Below are 18,595 nucleotides of genomic sequence, written 5' to 3' on the forward strand. Positions count from 1 at the left end.
TTTATCTACTTCATTTGAAGGTTTACTTTGCTTCAAAGAAAGCAGTGCTTTCAAGAGATGTTTCTGAAAAGTTGCAGATATTAATTACAGAACAGTCTTCTAAAAGAACTTGTAACTGGTCTTCTCTCTGCTACTTGTCCAAATACATCTTCAGGAAGATGTGCCTTGTGGAACGTAGGATGTAATCAGGTGAGCCAGAAATCAAATCAAATTATTATAATAGATGTCACATTCCAAAGACAGATAGTCAACTGATGCTAAAAACAGTAAACCACTCATTTACAGTAAGCCAAGGAATCAATCTGCACATTACAGCTGGAAGCAACAGTGGCATCCCACTTCTATTAAGGTGGAAAAGCTCCCCTTTTTTGCAACAAGATCTGGCTTTCACTCAAAGAGTCCACACAATTTCAACTATCAAAATTCCTCCAACATTAAGAATTGAAAAAAATAGTTACACAAATGACAACACCTAAGCAAATATTTCTAGAAATTGGTCACTGTTAAAGGAGGAAAAACAAAATGTACGTCAGACACAATGGCACCAACCACATTTGGCCTCTTCAAGACATCTGCACCTTCAAACTAATTCAGGTTGACCAGAGAGGCAAACAATAATCAGGCAGTTGTGAAATTTGCTAGCATAATAAACATACTTCATTTACACCAATGCTACTCAACTGGTAAGCACTATCAGTTCAGGAAAAGTGTTACAATGGAGTCTACCCTTCTAAAAACACAGTGAACAAAATACAACAAACAAAATGGGAAACACATATATGGCAGAAGAGGAGATTTTCTTAGATAAGATTTCATGTTGACAACACAGAAGAGAGAACAAAGATAATTAATCAATACCATCTGATTAGCTCACTTTCATTCTTGCTGTAAAAAGCATGATCAGCCTCATTTCATACTTCTCCTGCAAAAATAACATTATCAGTGAGCAATGCCAGCTTATGTTCATAAGTGAAAAGAGAGCCAGTGTATCAGCAGCAAGTGATGTAATGGCAATTACACACACTGTTCATTCCCACGGCTGCAAAAGGATAATTTCTCAGGATGACAATGCCAAATGCTGCAGGAGCTAAAGTTCATTATTAGGACTCTCTTGGAAAGCAATTACTGTATGAAGTTTCAGAGAAGCCATTTTAAACATCTTAATAAGTATGAACACATCTTACCAGACACACCTGTTAAGTAACAGAACAAATGTCTTTTCTGTGGGAAAGAAACAAGAATTTGTTCTTTTGGCATGGTTTAGAATCCCTCTACAAATGCGTACATGTTGAGTTTGATAAGATTTTGGAAACAACAGTAACATATTTTACATAATAAAACATAGTGGAAATTAAAATGCCCTATCAGTAAGTGAAACATTTAAACTTCTGCTAAAGTAAATGAAAACAAGTTTTTGTTTTTATCTACATGGTTACTTTCACATGTTCTATGGGTAGACATTGGAATGAGAAATGTGAATTCTTTCAGGTTATGCATCTAATTCCTCAATGTATCCAAAACTCAAAGGCTGGTTAATACATAAAGTTTAATCTAATTAAGCAAGCTAATGTAAAGCTCTATGTAGACAAACTTAATTACTCTAGTTGCTAGACTGAGAGAACCATGTCTTCATAAGGTTTTGTATTTAATAAAACCGAAAACCTAAAAATCACACCTTTCTTTTAACAGACTCAACACTGGAGCCTAGCACTTCCATCTAAAGCTCAGACAGATGTAGTCTTCTGGATCTCACCAGCGAAACAGATTACAACCCCCAGCTGGCCTGTCACACATCCGTAACAGAGATCATCACCCCCCCTGCTCTGCCAATGGACCAGTCTGCACATATTCCCTAATTCACTTCAAGAAAAAAAACAAAGAGAAAGAAAAAGTCAGCCAAGTTAGCTTGGCAACCCCTTCTAGAATGAGAACCTATGCAAAGCCTAAGCCATTGCTGATACTGGGTTTAGATGTTTTTGAAATTTTGTCCATCTATGAAATGGTGATAATATTAAACAATGCCTGAAATTATTTTAATTGCACTTTCTTCCCTTAAGTTTTATAATTTTGGTGGTTTTCTCTAGCTGAAAGGAAGCAAACGCTACAAGAGCGGCAAAAAGACACATTAGCACAAGCCAGACTTCTCACTGACAATTACATTTCATATTTATGTCTTCAATTGTTACTGGATGACTAAGACCTATTTTCAGTATACACAGTGACTTTGGTAAAGGTATAAACAAATGAAGTGGTCACTTTATCCAGGACACCCTATATGCCTGCCAACACATCTCCTCTTTGGTGCTACAAAAGAAAGAAACAAACAGGCAACTCTTCTCAAATCAGGAACTGCGCTGGTAAATATGAGGTTAACGTGTCCAGCTACAAACCCTTTAATCTGTCGCTTTAGTCTAGAACTCCAGGGAAGTAAGATCAGTCAGTTGCATGGAGCTTGCTGGACAATTTTGCTTCTGAGTTACTGCTGCTCCCACTATATATACACCTTCCAACCAAAAAAAGATACAAAAACTGCAGCATGCATCCTATTATACAAATCTATCACATCCAATCTCTCATCACTATCCAGAATCAGATCTAGAGCATCTAGGTCTCCAAAGTCTCAGACAGTCTCTCTGCATAGTTGCAAATCAAGTTCAGAAATACTCAGGCCACAGTTCTGCAGAACACCATAGAGGTATTGATATTTCTTTGATGGATTAAAACATACAATATCAAATCGTGTTCTGGGCTGGAAAATGACATACAATTACTTTTGCTCTCGGGGCTACTGAAGGAAGTACACTGTATCACACAGAATAAATTCAAGGAATCACACAAGTTCAAACAAAACATTAAAAGAAAAAATATATTAAAAAATCCACATAAATTGGTTAAAAAAAAAAGAGTGAAGTCTCACACTTCCATCCTCTGTCACCAACCAAACAGCAGATGAGAAAAGGAAGCTTATACGGTTCAAGCTACAAGACAATGTTGATATTAAGTACATTTCAAATGAAGGACTCATCAACATTATGATCTTAGGAGAAGCTCTTAAAAAATAAAAAGGCATAAAGTACTCACTTGTAAAGATGTCATGTATTTATACAGCTTTCTGGCTTGTTCTCATTTTCTCTGCAAATAACACTTACTCAGCTCCTTGACCATATTCAAGTACCTGTTCAAAGAACCTATCTATGACAACTCTCAAACACCTTCCTGATGAACAGTAGCTAGTTTAAAGCCCATCCCTGTGTAAGGCTCGGACAAGTTTCTTCCTCCTGATGCATTACTTCACACTTTTCTCTATCAAATTTCATAAGTGATTTTAATCAACAGATTTTTCTGAAATGGATGAGAGTCAGTTTTAGATTTCTGTATCCTAAATAATCTCGTATAATCTCTCACTATTCTTGATCCCTTTTTCCAGATTCTTTAGGTATATCCAGAACAAAGGTCACAGCAGGAACATTACTGGCAACCTCCTCCTATTATGAAAACTGGTTATTTATTCCTTGTTTGGTTTCACATATTTTAACTACTTGCTAATCATTTACTAATTCCTGGAAGACAGAGGATCTTTCTTCTTGAAGAGTCCTAGCAAGCAATCTCATTGAAATCATTTGGGAATTCATGTATCATGCACCAATCGGATCATCATCAGATATATATATATATATATTTATCCTTCAAAGAACACCACTAAATTTTAAAGATATGACTTCTCTGATAATTATGTTAGCCATTGTTTGATATGTCATTTAATAGCTCTTGCATATCCTACTCATATCCTATTCACTTAATTGCTGAGGCAATGAATTTTATTCCTGTCAGAAGAGCTGACAAATACTCCGTATAATTGGACCTTAATATACTCCAACAGGTGTAATGCATGAGGCTTCCTAAATACTTTCTTCTTTTGCCTCTATTTGTGATTTCAGTTCACAAGCTCCAGCCTGACAGGCTGACATTTTTTATTTGCAAGTCCTGCAATTGCAGGTGGTGGGCAGTCTGCAGAGACCCTACCAGCAGGGATTCTGCTGGAGGCGACAACTCTTCACAGGCATCTCTTTGCAACAGAAAACACATGTACATTTCAAGATGTTGGCTGGTTACTCTGCTGCATAGCTATATGAACAGTAGGGCAAGCATTGACACATGTCCCTTCTCAAGTTAAATTGTTCAAATTACCCTTTGCATGATTTTGGCCTGGGTCAACCCAAAGAATGCTTCAAGGGAACTTGGAAAGCGCATGGACTAGGTACCATTCCCATTATTCAGTCCACATCTGGCCGTGCTGTTTGTTTTGGAGGTCAAAGCAACTTCAGACAACTATGTTCCATGTAGGTGAAAGCGATGCCATACCAATTGGCTTCAAAAGTCAGACACTAATCTCTTACCTGCTTCATTTACTAGCACAGGCAATAGTCATAGATCTGCTAGATGACTAGTAACCTCTGTTAGAGGAACAGCTGAAAACAATAAAATTTAAAACCACACCAGCTTAATTTTGAGAGTAACGTCTAACTACAGCACTGAAGTAAGGCACTGCAGGCTTACAGGCAAGTACATGGCAGGGTAAGGAAGACCACTGTACAGCTCAGAGCAGTAAAGGTAAATCAACACTAATACAACTCAGATTGCTAGAAAAATTTATATTCTTTACAGCTTGTTACTTCAAGATTTACTTTGAACCTTCCAAATGATCTACTTAAAAAGCATTCCATGGCTCTTCAGCCAGCTCCTCCTCTTCTTAGCCGTCTCCCTCAGCTTTGAAATAAAGTTGAGATGCCTCTAAACAGACGTAGAAGTAGGGCATAGTGGGTTTGATTAACTTTTAGAGGGGCTGTTGAGTTCATTGTCAGATAACTCTCAAAAATTCATAGCTACTGTCAGCTTTACATGTCTAACATCTCTTACAATAAATGCACTTAGATCTAGGACATAGTCATGTTCATAAACAGAGAAGTTTAATTTTTAACTATCCTGATCTTGAAATATACACTGGAAATAGCTCAGAATACAGAAGCGGCATTTATACTAATTTTTTCAGAGCAAGTCTGTATCTTACACAACCTCAGAAGCTGTGCTGGGATTTCCCTCATTTATGACCACAAACAAGGAGAGTACAAACTTGGATGGCTGGATAAAGTTTAGCATAAATAGAAGTCATCACAGCCCCTGGATCAGCAAAATAGAAACCAACATCAAATTACATCAATTATTCGTAGGAGAGAAAGATTAGGCCTTCTCAGTTCCCTGCTAGAATACATTTGAATTTCCTGCCACAATCTATTTTGAATCAGTGAAACAGAGAAAAGGAAGCAAAGTGAATACATTGCCTTGTTTACCGATTTAAAAGATTACAAAAATGAGGAGGAAAAAAAAGAAAAGGTTCACATTCAAGTGGTAAGACCAGAAATCAAGATGATGAGACAGCTGTTGCTTTTCTTACTCCTACCCATTACAAACAAGCCTATTATAAAAAAAGACAAATTTTTATATAAACTGAAAAGTTGCATAAAAAAAGCTTTCCTATTACATTTCATTTTTAGGACAGTATACCAACCTTAGAATGCAAAAGCAAGCAATATACAAGGTCCCATTTGCTGTCAGAAAGGAAGTTGATTGCAAGATCTCAGGTAGCAGTTTGTGCAAATAATAGTCAAGTTTTCTTTTCCTGAGAATAGCTGCAATCTGAGGGAGGAGGGAAGAAAAAAAAAGGGGGGACAAACTTTAATTGAGTTAGGCTCTTTTTTGCACACTGTAAAGAAAAATAAAAAAGGAAAAGGAGACATGCCCATTTAAGTAGTAAATCAAAGCCTCTTAAATTTGCTGCTTTTATGAATAATATCACAAAGATTTCCTTTGAACTTGTTCCAGCTGTTCCAATATTTATACCAGGAAACACATCAAGCAATCCTAAATGGGAAGTATAGCAGAATTTTATTACCTTGTTACCGTTAGCCATAATAGTCAGAAACACTGCCTGCCAGATATCAGAACTTTTAAGATGTGATAAATTTACACTGAGTTCTGTCTTCCAGACAATTGGACTATCACATAATTAAGGTCAGAATATCCCTAAAGTAATCCAAATACACAGCGTCTATGAAGCGATGATGTATTTCTAAAGTTTTCAATTCCAATTAACCAACTGCAAGTCCTCCAAAAAATTGTCACCATCTGCTGGAAGAACACCACATTCCTGACAAATTTTATAGAAAAGGTATGTTATCTCTAAAAAACTGCCTAAAGCAGAAAACAGGCTGGATCTAAAAAATACATTAAACTGACCAAAAAGAACATGTATATCGCATGTTTTATAAAGAACAGTTACTTAATGACTCAAACACTGAAAGTTCTCAAGGTCTTTTTTGTCCACAGAAATTCTGCAACTATCTAATGGGAAGGTATAGAGAACCATGCTCATCTCAGAGGTGCACAGGGTTAAGACAAGAGGCAACAGACAAGTTCAAATATGAGAAAGTCAGATTAGACCTAAGAAAGAAAAATTTTCACTCGAGGGTGGCTGAATATTGGAGCAGGTTGCCCAAAGTGATTGCGAACTCTCCATCATCACTGGAGATCCTCAAATCTCAACGGGAAAAGGCCCCAAGCAACCTCATCTAACTGGCCCTGCTTTGAGCAGGAGGCTGGGACTACATGGCCTCCCAGTCCCTCCAATGTGTGTGCTCCTATGACTCCATGAAATTATACTTTGAGACAGATGTTATTGGGTTTTTTTTTCCTTTTAAGAGTATTGTCATCTTTATCTGCACTGATCTCCAAGGGAGTCTCAAAACTGGCAGGAGTTCTTGGTCAACGCTTCATATTAGAGAAGTTCCAAACAGAGCAAGCTTCCTACTGCTGGTGCTGATGAGGACTACAAAAGACATCCTGTCAAATCGGTACTGGCAACACCTCTCAAAGTCTTGGTTCCTCAATTTAAAAACATAGAGGGAGCTGCTCTTCTGAAACACTGTCCACTCGCACTGAATACCAAGTAGATGTTTTAGATTCAGCGATGGGCCAAGGATTCTGCTAAAACTAACCACAGGAAAGTTCTGCCAAAATCTGTTTCCAAAATGAAGCTTGAACTAAGGATTAAGAAGAAATACAGGCATGAACAGACTTCTGAAAACAGATTTACGCATTACTTAATCAAGTGTCAAGACTGCTTAAACCATAATGGATTAGGCAATAATGCAGTCCAGATAATCTTTCTGTTGAAGGAAAGTCTTAAATGTAGCCTAAACGCCAGATTACTAGTTGCTACCTCCTCAGCTATTTCTAGACTAATGTACAAAGGTCATGAACATTTGGAACAAAATAACATTTTTTTTGTTTAAGAACACAGTCCTTACACCTGAAGTGTGAAGCCTTGTCTTCTGAGAAGTATAACAGGAAAAGACTGGTATCTTACAAATTAACATCAAATCAAAGTAAAAAAAATATTTCTGTAGCTTCTCCAACAAGTTTTAGACTAATATAAGTTTCTGCTTTCCCTTCTCTTTACAATTCAACTCCCAAGTGAAAGACAGAAAAGATCCAGGAACAACAACACACAAACCAGTCCAAAGAAACAATGCCCACAACAACTGAATAAGCTGTATGTGTAAAGGCAATGGAACTTGATGCACGTCCACCAAAAAAACCAACCCCACAAATATTCCTCATCATTTTCAAAGTGCTTTATAAACATCAGCTAAGCTAAATATTGTATACAGCTGAAAACAGGCAAGAGCAGACTATGGAGCAGGCTCTCCCCGTCTCCTCCACCAAAGGTGTGATTACATGGTAAAAATACCAGAGATACTGGACACCACCTTGCCCTCCCTTTCAGTTCAACACACTTCAGGAAAGTACTATTAAAGTTGAGGTTGCCAAGACAGAAAGATTATGAAACCTGCGAGACTGCAGTGGTTCATGGCTCCCACTGGGATATGCTTCACTCAAGTGAGCTTGGAGGACACTGTGATGAAGGCCAAATTCTTACAATAAATGCACAGCTCAAGGCTTAGCAGTGGACATCAGTAGCAGACAGCAGCATGGAAGGAGAGGGATTCAGGACATCCAATAGGTACCTCCCTGGCAAACTATAAATCTCCATGAAGATGCTAATAGACATAGCAGAAGGTCTGTAAATTACCTGAGACTCTCTGTTAGAGTCAGACAGACAGAAATGAACATCTCCTTGCCATTACGGTCTCAGCTCTCCAGCTATAAAATGAGCATAAGAATCCTAGGACACCTTTATTTAGGCACCTCAGGGTAGTCTGTATCAGGACCTTAGTGTTGATAGCTGTAGAAGTTAGTTTGGGGTGTTATTCACTACAAGAATAAAGGACTGCAGTTCTGCTTCAGCTCACTGATCCAAACAGTTGACTATTGTGTATCCAGCAATGGCCAAAACCAGTTCCATACCTACCATTACTCTTGTCACTCTTCTCCATAATTTCCTAGTTTCACTTTTCTCTTTCTGAGATAGAGTTACAAGGATTTTACTAAATAAAATTCTTCAGTGCTTACAAATTATTGTAGATTTTCAGCCTTAGTAAAATAGCACGGCATATCTACAAAACGAGTGGAACACTGCTGTGTGAGATAATGCCACAAATGTTTGCTGCTATATGAAACCCAGCCACAATGCTCTCTCCCCTCAACCTCATGCTGCCCGTGCTGCCTTACCTCACCTCCTAACCCACAGGTTTAGCTGTAATCCAGCGAACAGAAGCAACACACCCCTCACGCCACTGTAAGGCCATGATTTCACAGGAGAGAAAAAGCACTTCCAGTGCCGCCTCTCCATCTACTTTATTTCTGAAGCCATTGTGTTTCTCCTGCCTACTACCCTTTATAAGAGGGAGAAGGCTGCCCAAAAAAATGTCTGGAGTCATATCAGAGGGAGACTCTCCCTCCAAGGAGGGAAGACTCTGCTGAATGGCAGTTGGATTAAGACATAGGTTTCACTTATTCATGACTTCTCCTGGCAGGCCACAACAATGCAGCCTTACCTACTGCAAGGTGAGGAACGCCCCTGCATCTGCTTTGACTAACAGCAGCTCAGGAACACACCACATCTGCTGCAACTTCCTACTCTGGCTTCCCATAAAACACCGAGTCACTCTTAAAATCTCTTATTTCCAAGGCACCCAACTACCCGCTCTTAGGATATTTAGAAGGACTACACACAGCGCTCTGGGATAAAGACTGTCATTAACAACTCCACCCTTCGATGGAACTTACATTTAACCAAGACAACCCTTCCCTGCAAAGCACCACCTTTCTTTGAAAAAAAAAAAAAAATACATATATATCTCTCTCTCTCAGAAAGACTGTGGAATAAAGTTTCACAGATACTAAGAGCTATCACTGACAGCACCATTTTAAATTCCAGACAGAAGGCACATGGCTTTCACATAAGTCCTGGCAGTCAGGTGAAGTCCCTGGAGAATGGAAAAAGGGAAACATTGCACCCATTCTTAAAAAGAGTAGCAAGGAGGACCCTGGGAACTACTGAACTGTCAGCCTGACCTCTGTGCCTGGGAAGATGATGGCACAGATCATCCAAGAAGCTCTGCTAAGGCACACAGAGGACAGGGAGGTGATTCAAGACAGCCAGCATGGCTTCACCAAGGGCGAGTCCTGCCTGACCAACCTAGCGGCCTTCTAGGATGGAGTGACCACATCAGTGGACAAGGGAAGAGCTACTGATGACGTCTCTCTGGAATTCTGCAAGGCCTTTGAGACGGTCCCCCACAACATCCTTCTCTCTACATTGGAGAGAGATGGATTTGATGGGTGGACTGTTGGGTGGATGAGGAATTGGTTGGATGGTCACATCCAGAGGGTAGTGGTCAACAGCTCAATGTCCAGATGGAGATCGGTGACAAGGGGTGTCCCTCAGGGGACTAGTACTCTTTGTCATCAGTGACCTAGACAGTGGGATCGAGTGCACCCTCAGCAAGTTTACAGCCGACACCAAGCTGAGTGGTGCAGTTGACATGCCTGAGGGACAGGATGCCATCCAGAGGGACCTGGACGAGCTCGAGGAATGCACCCATGGGAACATCATGAGGTTCAGAGAGGCCAGGTGCAGGGTCTTGCAACCCTCAGTATCAGCCCAGGCTGGGGGATGAAGGGATGAAGAGCAGCCCTGCCCAGAAGGACTTGGGGGTCCTGGTGGATGAAAAGCTGGACAGGAGCCGGCAATGTGCACTCGCAGCCCAGAAGGCCAGCCGTCTCCTGGGCCGCACCCAAAGCAGCGTGGCCAGCAGGGCGAGGGAGGGGATTCTGACCCTCTGCTCCGCTCTGGGGAGACCCCCCTGCAGTGCTGCATCCAGCTCTGGAGCCCTCAGCACAGGAGAGACATGGACCTGTTGGAGTGGGGCCAGAGGAGGCCACAGCAATGCTCAGAGGGCTGAGGGCTGGAACAGCTCTGCTGTGAGGCCAGGCTGAGAGAGTTGGAGTTGTTCAGCCTGGAAAAGAGAACGCTCCGGGGAGACCTTCTTGCAGCCTGCCACTACCTAAAGGGGGCTCATAAGAAAGATGGGGACAGACTTTTTAGCAGGGCCTGTAGCAACAGAACAAGGGGTAATGGGTAATGTTTTTAAACTGAAAGAGGGCAGATTTCAACTAGATAGAAGGAAGAAACTTTTTCACCATGATGGTGGTGAAACAATGACACAGGTTGCCCAGAGAGCTGGTAGATGCCCCATCCCTGGAATCATCCAAGGTCAGGTTGGACAGGCCTCTGAGCAACCTGATCTAGTTGAAGATGCCTCTGCTCGCTGCAGGGGGGTTGGACTAGATGGCCTTTAAAGGTCTCTTCCAACCCAGACTATTCTATTCCATTCTTTGCACTTCTCATTTACATATATACTATATATTATCTGTTTAAAAAACAAAAAAAAAAAGATGACAAAACTGTAAAAGCAGAATGTCAAAATGCCATCCTCTACACACATCTCTCTAGGGAAGAGACTACAAAGGGCATAAAAGATCTAATGTAACCAATGTCCACCATATATCCAATATAACCATAAAAACTCTGTCATGTAAACCAATATGCTTGTCACTGGCATTTAAAGTACCAATTAGATAATGGCACTTTCTGAACCAGATTTGGTCTGCAGGTAGGGAATAACCAGTTTTGAAATACTTACCTAACGTTCAAGATTTATTTATTCACCATGAAAAATTCCAACCCTATCAAGAATTAAGCAGTTGAGTCAGAGTATAGCCACCCCTTCTAAGTTAATCTGCAAAGTAACAAAGAAAACCCACATTTGAAAAACTAAAACTGATGTTTTCCTCTCACCACAATTTAAGTTTTCTTACACTATGATGTTTTTCTTTCTAGTGCATAACTTTCAGCAGTAGTACAGCCTGCAGATGCAGTCTTTATTTGGCCTATGTAAGCATTAAACAGAGACTGTAGTACTCATTATCCACAGTCCATACAAACAGCTGAGCTGTTTGCCTGTAACAGCCTTTGCAGCCCTTCCTGCAATTTAATTCCACTTTCTTCTCTCTCAAAACCAGCAGAGCTGAAACCACCAGAGCTCTAAAAATAGGATAGAGTCCAGCTCTGCTAACATTTTTACATTCTCATCTTCAATACAGTCAACTAATAAAACTTGTCTTTCCCAATCTCCCATAAGAAAAACTTTTCTAAATGCCTGAACACTCAACAACTAAAAGCAAAAGGGAATTTAAAACAAATCATGCACTGTCTGTCGCAGGGAAGATGGCCTAAGAATGTCCTAAGTTTTTAGAACTAATTTCCTTCTATTTGCACCCGCAGGTCCTAGCTCTTGATGTCCCTTCAGTCCAACACAGTCTGCAGAAAACACAGATATATTGCAGAAGATTAAACAAATGATTACAGTTAGAGGAAAGAAAAGGATCAATGGAGGGAAAAAAAGCATGAAGCAAAAAGAATCCTAGATACTTCATCATTAAAAACATAAACTGCAGAGCTAGGGAAAAAAGGTAACAGAGAGAACGTTTCAGGAAAAAAGCTGAAAACTACAGATTTAATTCTAAAAAAAATTAGCTATGTTAAAATAATAAGAAATAAGTAATCAGAAAATTTTCAAGCATTCAGATACCATAACACAGGCACTAAAGGATGTTTTAATATTTTAAATGCCTATTACTACTTTTCCATGTATTCAAATCACTTTTCTAGTGATTTGAAACCCATAAGACAGGATTCCAAGCCTCTCCTACATACAAGGGTAGACTTTTGCTATTTAAATGACAGTCAAGTAACGCTTATATAACCATGTGCTGAAATTCTAAGGAAATAAAAAAAACTCACAGCAACAAGTCTAAAGAATTAGTAGCACAAGTGAAGACAGATTTAGAAAATTATCATTATATTTATTGCTGTATTTGCTTCATCTGTGCACAAGTTGTACCTCACAACTAAAACCCAGAACAGACTATTAAATGTGTAGTGTCTGTTTATCGCTGGATATTATAATTATGAGGATAAGCATATGTGCATCTGGATGTAATGTAGATAGATCACAACAATTCAGTCCTCAGATAACCAAACTTTTGCATGCTACAGTCAGACAAGACAAATACATTTCACTTTAATAACACCTCCAAGTGAGAAATTGATTTTACGGAATATGCCCCGATTGTCCTTGTGTGACATCTGTGTCCTACACACAGACACAGGAGTGGGGGGAATTAAACATCTGCCAGCCCACCTTAAGAATATGGTCAGGTAAAGTCTCTTCAATAAGGTAAGTCAAGCATGGGGGAAAGATTTCCTTTCCACACCTGAAGCTGCACCAGCACTGCCTGCTGTCCCATTACCACCTGTGGGAAAACTGAAAACAGGAATACTCTGACTTATCTTTTAAGAAAAATAACTCTTTTCCTCACTTCTGCACACAATAATGCAGGCCTGGCAGTGCTAGAAGGCTTCTGAAGGCAACCCCAAGCCCTCATTACTTACTATCAAAGGGAACAAAAAGCAGGATTTATACAAGACAGATATCACAGCAAAAGACATGACCTCCAAAGGACCTGTCCTCCAAAATCCTTGCATATGCAAGCACCATAACAATTCTCTTCTATGCACTTAAGCCAGACTTGAAGATTTCTTTCTCCTGTTCATCAATCTAATATGAACTGACCACAGATTTAGTGTTCAATGGCAATCGCCCCATTTCCCCTACAGTTTAAAACAAGCTCTGATTTAACTCTCACTAAAACACTTTGGCCATTATCATCTTGAAATAGATTGATAGAAAATGTTCATATATATGAAAAACTCTAATTCATTTAAAAAATTGCTATGAAATTATATTAAGCATAGGTGGAAAAACCATGAGAGACAGGCTACTACATTTCTAAGACCGTTTTCATGTCAATAGAAATGAGGGTTGAAGGCAGAAATGTGGGGTTTAGACCTTTACATACAGTACAATACTGAGAGGAGTGGGAAGGAGGCGACCACCCCTCAAATCAAATGCAACCACTCTCGAAGTAATATACCAGTCATTCTAAGAATAAACGTTGTTAATGATTTGAACTCTAAGGCCTACTGTATTTTATGCCTGAGTATTTAAAAAAGCCTACTCAGTAAAATGAAAGAAACAGAGAGAAAAAATATTTTCCAGCATTAACTACAAAATTCACATTTTGACTCTCCAACATGAAAAACGTAATTATGAAAAATCAGTCCACCAGATTCAGAATACCATCAGTTTGTGGAAGAGCATTACTGAAGTCCTTTCTTTTTTTAATTTAGTCTTCATACACAAATGTTAAGCCCTTCAGTACTAAAAAAAAAAATCAGAATTTATTTATTCTGTCTTAACCATGGAAAGAATATATGCATTTTCAACACCATCCTTAAAACACAGCTACATAGCCTAGTGCAAGACTTTGAGCTAGGCTATCAATATGCTCCAGCAGGAAAGGAACGTGAGACTCAAAAACAAGCTTCCCCATGACCAGAGGCACCAGTCAAGCCTGATTATTTTAATGATGTGTCATGTAATGCCTACAAGTCGTCATCATCATCCAACCGCAATAACCTGAGCTTCACCTCCAGTATCCTCAGTCTTCACCTACATCCCTGAACTACAGATTCTACAGGAGGCATCCTGCATAAAGGATGGTTCGACTTAATGAACGTGCTAATCGGCTAACCAATGTACACAGTATGACACAGGTTACATAGCAGGCTAAAAAACCACAGAACTTGCACCAACTCTGCTGTCATGTGTACACCATCATTTCTCTCCCTCCTCCATCAAACCACCATTTCCTAAAGTTTGTACAAAGGGTATGACTTTAAGAACACTACCCCTCCATCAAATTTTAATGACATTGGCCAACACATTCAGCACTGATTGATGGAAACTGAAAAAAAAGCACTATCATCTCTCTCTTGTTCCTTCACAATACCCAACTAAAATCAAGCACATCATAACAAACTTTTATTTCACAAAAAAAAAAAAGGTTAAAAATAAAAAAATAAGCTACAGAAATATTCAGACACCTAGCCAAATCTGCAGGAAGGCAGAGTTCAATGACATTTATAAGGGTGACTATCTGGCATGTTTAGGCACCTTTAAAATGCATATTTAGAGACAATCAATAATGCTGCGTAGCTGGTTTATATAATACATATGCTGCAAGTCATTAAAAAGCCAAGGAAAATTTTATAACTTAAGTCACACATGCATGCTAAACGCAAAGCAATCCCCAGTATTTAAACAGTTGAGAAAATACCTCAGATTACTCAAGCAGCAGGCAGAGCTACAGACTAATGTCAGATTTCTTTCATAATTATATTGAATTATTTATATGTTCTTTTATAACCACTTGCAATTTTGTATGAATTTTACAAGAACATTACTCCCTTGCTTTATAAAAATTATTTTTAAGTGCTCTGGAGTAACTTAATCTCAAAATGCCCTCAGGTAACACTTGGGTTTTGAAAGACACTGTTGTTCAAATCAGCAATTTGTTTCTCATGCCTCCTCTTAAACATTCAGATTTGTTGTTCCTCAATTAGCTGGTCCCTCCCTGATTTCACAGATTACAAAACCTGGCTTCCAGATTTTTTCATTTCATAAGGCAGTTTCCACAATACTCTGAGGAAGAGCATGTGCCTCCTGCTCTCTGACTTGCTCCGTCTCTTGTGAGATGTTATATGAGGATCAACGTCACGGGATTGGGTTGTTTTGGTTTGGCTTTTTTTAAAATTTTCCATATCATCTACACAACTAAAAAAAGAAATGAACAGTACTCATGTACTCTTTGAATGACATCTGAATTACCTTCAATCCTGGCATCACTCTCATTCCATGACAACTTATCTTCGCCACTGGTTGCCCTTGTACTTAAATGAACAGAAGGCTATCTTTCATTCCCCTTGAAATATCTAACTCATTTTTTCAATGACTTTCCTTCTACCCTGAAATTCTTGCACTCTAACATATAGCTGTACCAACTTAAGAGAACAGATGTACACCTCCTTGATGAACAGTCCCTTTACGGATTGTTGTTGGTTCACAGTATTTGTAGTGTCTTTACCAAGATCTTTGTTCAGCCAGTCAAGGCTGGGCTTTCCCTGGTTTCCACCATGACTCCGACGCAGGCTCCAGGTTACTCCTTGCATATTTCAGCATAAATTCTTCCGTCCACCCAAATTCATTAACTGGTTCTTTTAAAATTCTCAGTATCTCAGGAAAAGACTATTTTTTTTTATTTTCAATTTATGAAAGGATTTTACTGATCTGGCCCGAAAGCCACCTGAAAAGAGCAGAATGATCACAGTCTGGAATGAAGATGTCTCAACCACACTCGCTCTTTAGTAACATTTAAGGTAATTTTAGTCATATTTAACCCAGATTCCAGAAGAATCTAGAGACAAGAACACACTGATAACAAAGCACAGAGACAGGGGACACTGAGATGATCAGATATTCCAGCACAATACAACCACACACCACCATCACAGCAACTCCAGGTACCAGGTCCTGAGAGAAATGAGTTTCGTGATGGCTATCCCAGAGATCCAAGCTGGCATACAGAAGTACATTCAAGGGTAACACTAACATCCTTCTCAGCCTGCCCACCCTGCTTTAAAATACACAATGGTTCACAGCACAAACAAACAAAAAAATCATATTTTAACACACTCAGAAATTCTGGACTATTTTAGAATACAATCTGGCCAGTACAGCCCTCTCGCACACCTCAGAAAGATGATACATGACGACTATGTCTATGCTGGCAGATAAGACAGGATCTGTTTCACTGTTAGCTGGCTCCCCAGCTTTGCTCAGTCCAAACAGCTCTCCCTAAGAGAAACTACATGTGAAGCGAGCCTAAAACAGCAGCAGCACTGCCAGCATGCACTATCCATCCTTGGGGCCGGCCTCTGGCCCTACCCTACAGCAACGTACGCATAGCCAGGAAAGTGATGCGACACTCACGCTTCATTCTGTTCCACCTCGAACTTTGGCTGGTGATTCTGTCTTCCATCCAACAGTTTTCAAGATAATTCACTAGTGCAATAATTAGGCTTGTTCTTGTTATCGTCTCTAGTCAATCAGTGATTTATCTGTGCAGAGACCTGCCAGCTACCACAAGACTACCTGGCCCATGCTGTACTAGTACCAATGTCCCTCCCACGTTTAGACAGGAAGAAAAAACACCTTATACTTGTACGATTGCTGATAGCATTTGTGTCTTTAACAGTATTATATACAATGCTGCTCTAGGGAGCTAACATAATAAATAATACAGATTAAGAGAAAGAATACAGACACTCAAGGGTCAAAGAGGTTCCAAGAAGGTATCAGCAATGGCATCATAAGTAGGAAAAAACCTTTTGACACAGAAAGAAAAAGAAGCAATAGGCATCTAAGAACCTGAAGGCTATTACAAGCATGAGAGGAAACAGATACAGCACAAGTATGAAAAAATATTGCAAATGAGACCAGAACGAGTATGAAATGAGTACGAAAAGAGCATCGAAAGTGAGGCCAAAATGAGTATGAAAAGCATAAGAAATTAAGTGAAAGAAATCAATAAAATCTAGCAAGCCCCGAGGATCATTGAAAAAATGTACTGGAATAGCAGACTCGGGTTACACCTGTTCTGCCGAGTAACTGGCTGAAGCATCCCCCAGCCCAGAGGGCATGTCGAACAGGCCCGCTGGCACCCACGCAGCATCAGGCCTGGTGTTCCTCTCTGTGCCAGCAGGTCTGTCTTGGAGAGAGGTATTTGGAGCCAGAGCCAGGAGTAAACTAACAGTGTGAACCACGAAGGGGCCAGTGCTCAAGCTGTTCCCTGGCTGTGTCCTTGAGCAGCAGAGGCACACCGGGTGAAGGGTGCGCAGCAGATGTAGGGTGGGAAGGGGCCAGTGCTGGGGAGGAAAGGCAGGAGAAATGTTGGTGGGAAGGGGAAGGTCTGTGTTCAAGAGGGCAAGGGCAGGACAGAAGTTAGGTTGGCGAGGCAGAGAGGGAGCCTGGCTTAGTTTAAAGTGAAGAAAACAGACAAGCAGACTAGGTTAGTCTGCCACCACAGAAAAGGTGGATGACACGAATGACTCTTGTCATCCCACAGGCAAAAAGTCAGAAGAACCAGCTTAAGTTTTGGCACAGATTGCCCAGAGAGATTCCCCATCCCGGGAAATGTTCAAGGTCAGGTTGGACAGGGCTCTGAGCAACCTGATCTAGTTGAAGATGTCCCTGTTCACTGCAGGGGGGTTGGACTAGATGACCTTTAAAGGTCCGTTCCAACCCAAACGATTCTGTGATTCTATGAACTGCAAAATAGCAAACAGATTATTTTTACCTTATTTAGATAAAGAGGAAATGTTACCAGCATATCCGATTACCTCTGATATACTACAAAAACTTCATACAAATGACTAAGCATAGTCATCTATCACAAAACCTGCAGCATCATCAAACAAGTGCCTAAAACCTACAAACCCTCAGGAAAGAGAGGACTTCGTTCTAACGCACATGATGAATGGCAGACCTCCAATGTAAAATCAACAGAAATCCCAGGAAACAGAAGCTGAGACAATTCAAATCCAATATTCCAGCCTCTCGTTTCCCTTTCCCCAGCTTTATGCAACGTCGCTGTGAAATTATTCTCTTCTCCCCACCTCTGTGAACTTCTGGAAGTCTGAATTCTTCAACTTTGAAAACACAAGATTACACCTTCACATTTTCTTTAGCCTTGAGCAATCTACAACACAAGTACAGATAAAACAAAGTACAACAACTCTGATGAGGGACTTTCTCAGTGAAGTTTTCTTAGGATATCACCAAGGCAGCCAGTTTTTAAACAGTGTAATTATAAGATTTCACAGAATCACTAAGGTTGGAAAGGACCTTCAAGATCATCAAGTCCAACCATTAATCCAGCGCCACCATGTCCCCTAAACCATGTCCTGAAGCGCCACATCCACACATTTTTTGAACACTTCCAGAGATGGTGACTCCACCACCTCCCTGGGCAGCCTGTTCCAATGCTTGACCACGCTCTTGGTGAAGAAATTTTTCCTAATATCCAATCTAAACCTCCCCTGGCAAAAGTT

General features: G+C 40.0%; 1 protein-coding gene across 1 annotated transcript in view; it reads right to left on the reverse strand.

Annotated features, from left to right (window-relative positions):
- Positions 1-18,595, reverse strand: part of TMEM135 (transmembrane protein 135) — a gene marked incomplete at its 3' end in the record, with an annotated part of 196,066 nt that overhangs the window by 172,301 nt on the left and 5,170 nt on the right. Inside the window, exon 2 of the mRNA XM_082001436.1 lies at positions 5,567-5,694. Coding sequence (XP_081857562.1) covers positions 5,567-5,694 — 128 coding nt within the window. The remainder of the gene's footprint in view (positions 1-5,566; positions 5,695-18,595) is intronic.

This window comes from Phaethon aethereus (assembly GCF_964289735.1).
Source record: "Phaethon aethereus genome assembly, chromosome: 1".
In the NCBI taxonomy this organism is placed as follows: Eukaryota; Metazoa; Chordata; class Aves; order Phaethontiformes; family Phaethontidae; genus Phaethon; species Phaethon aethereus.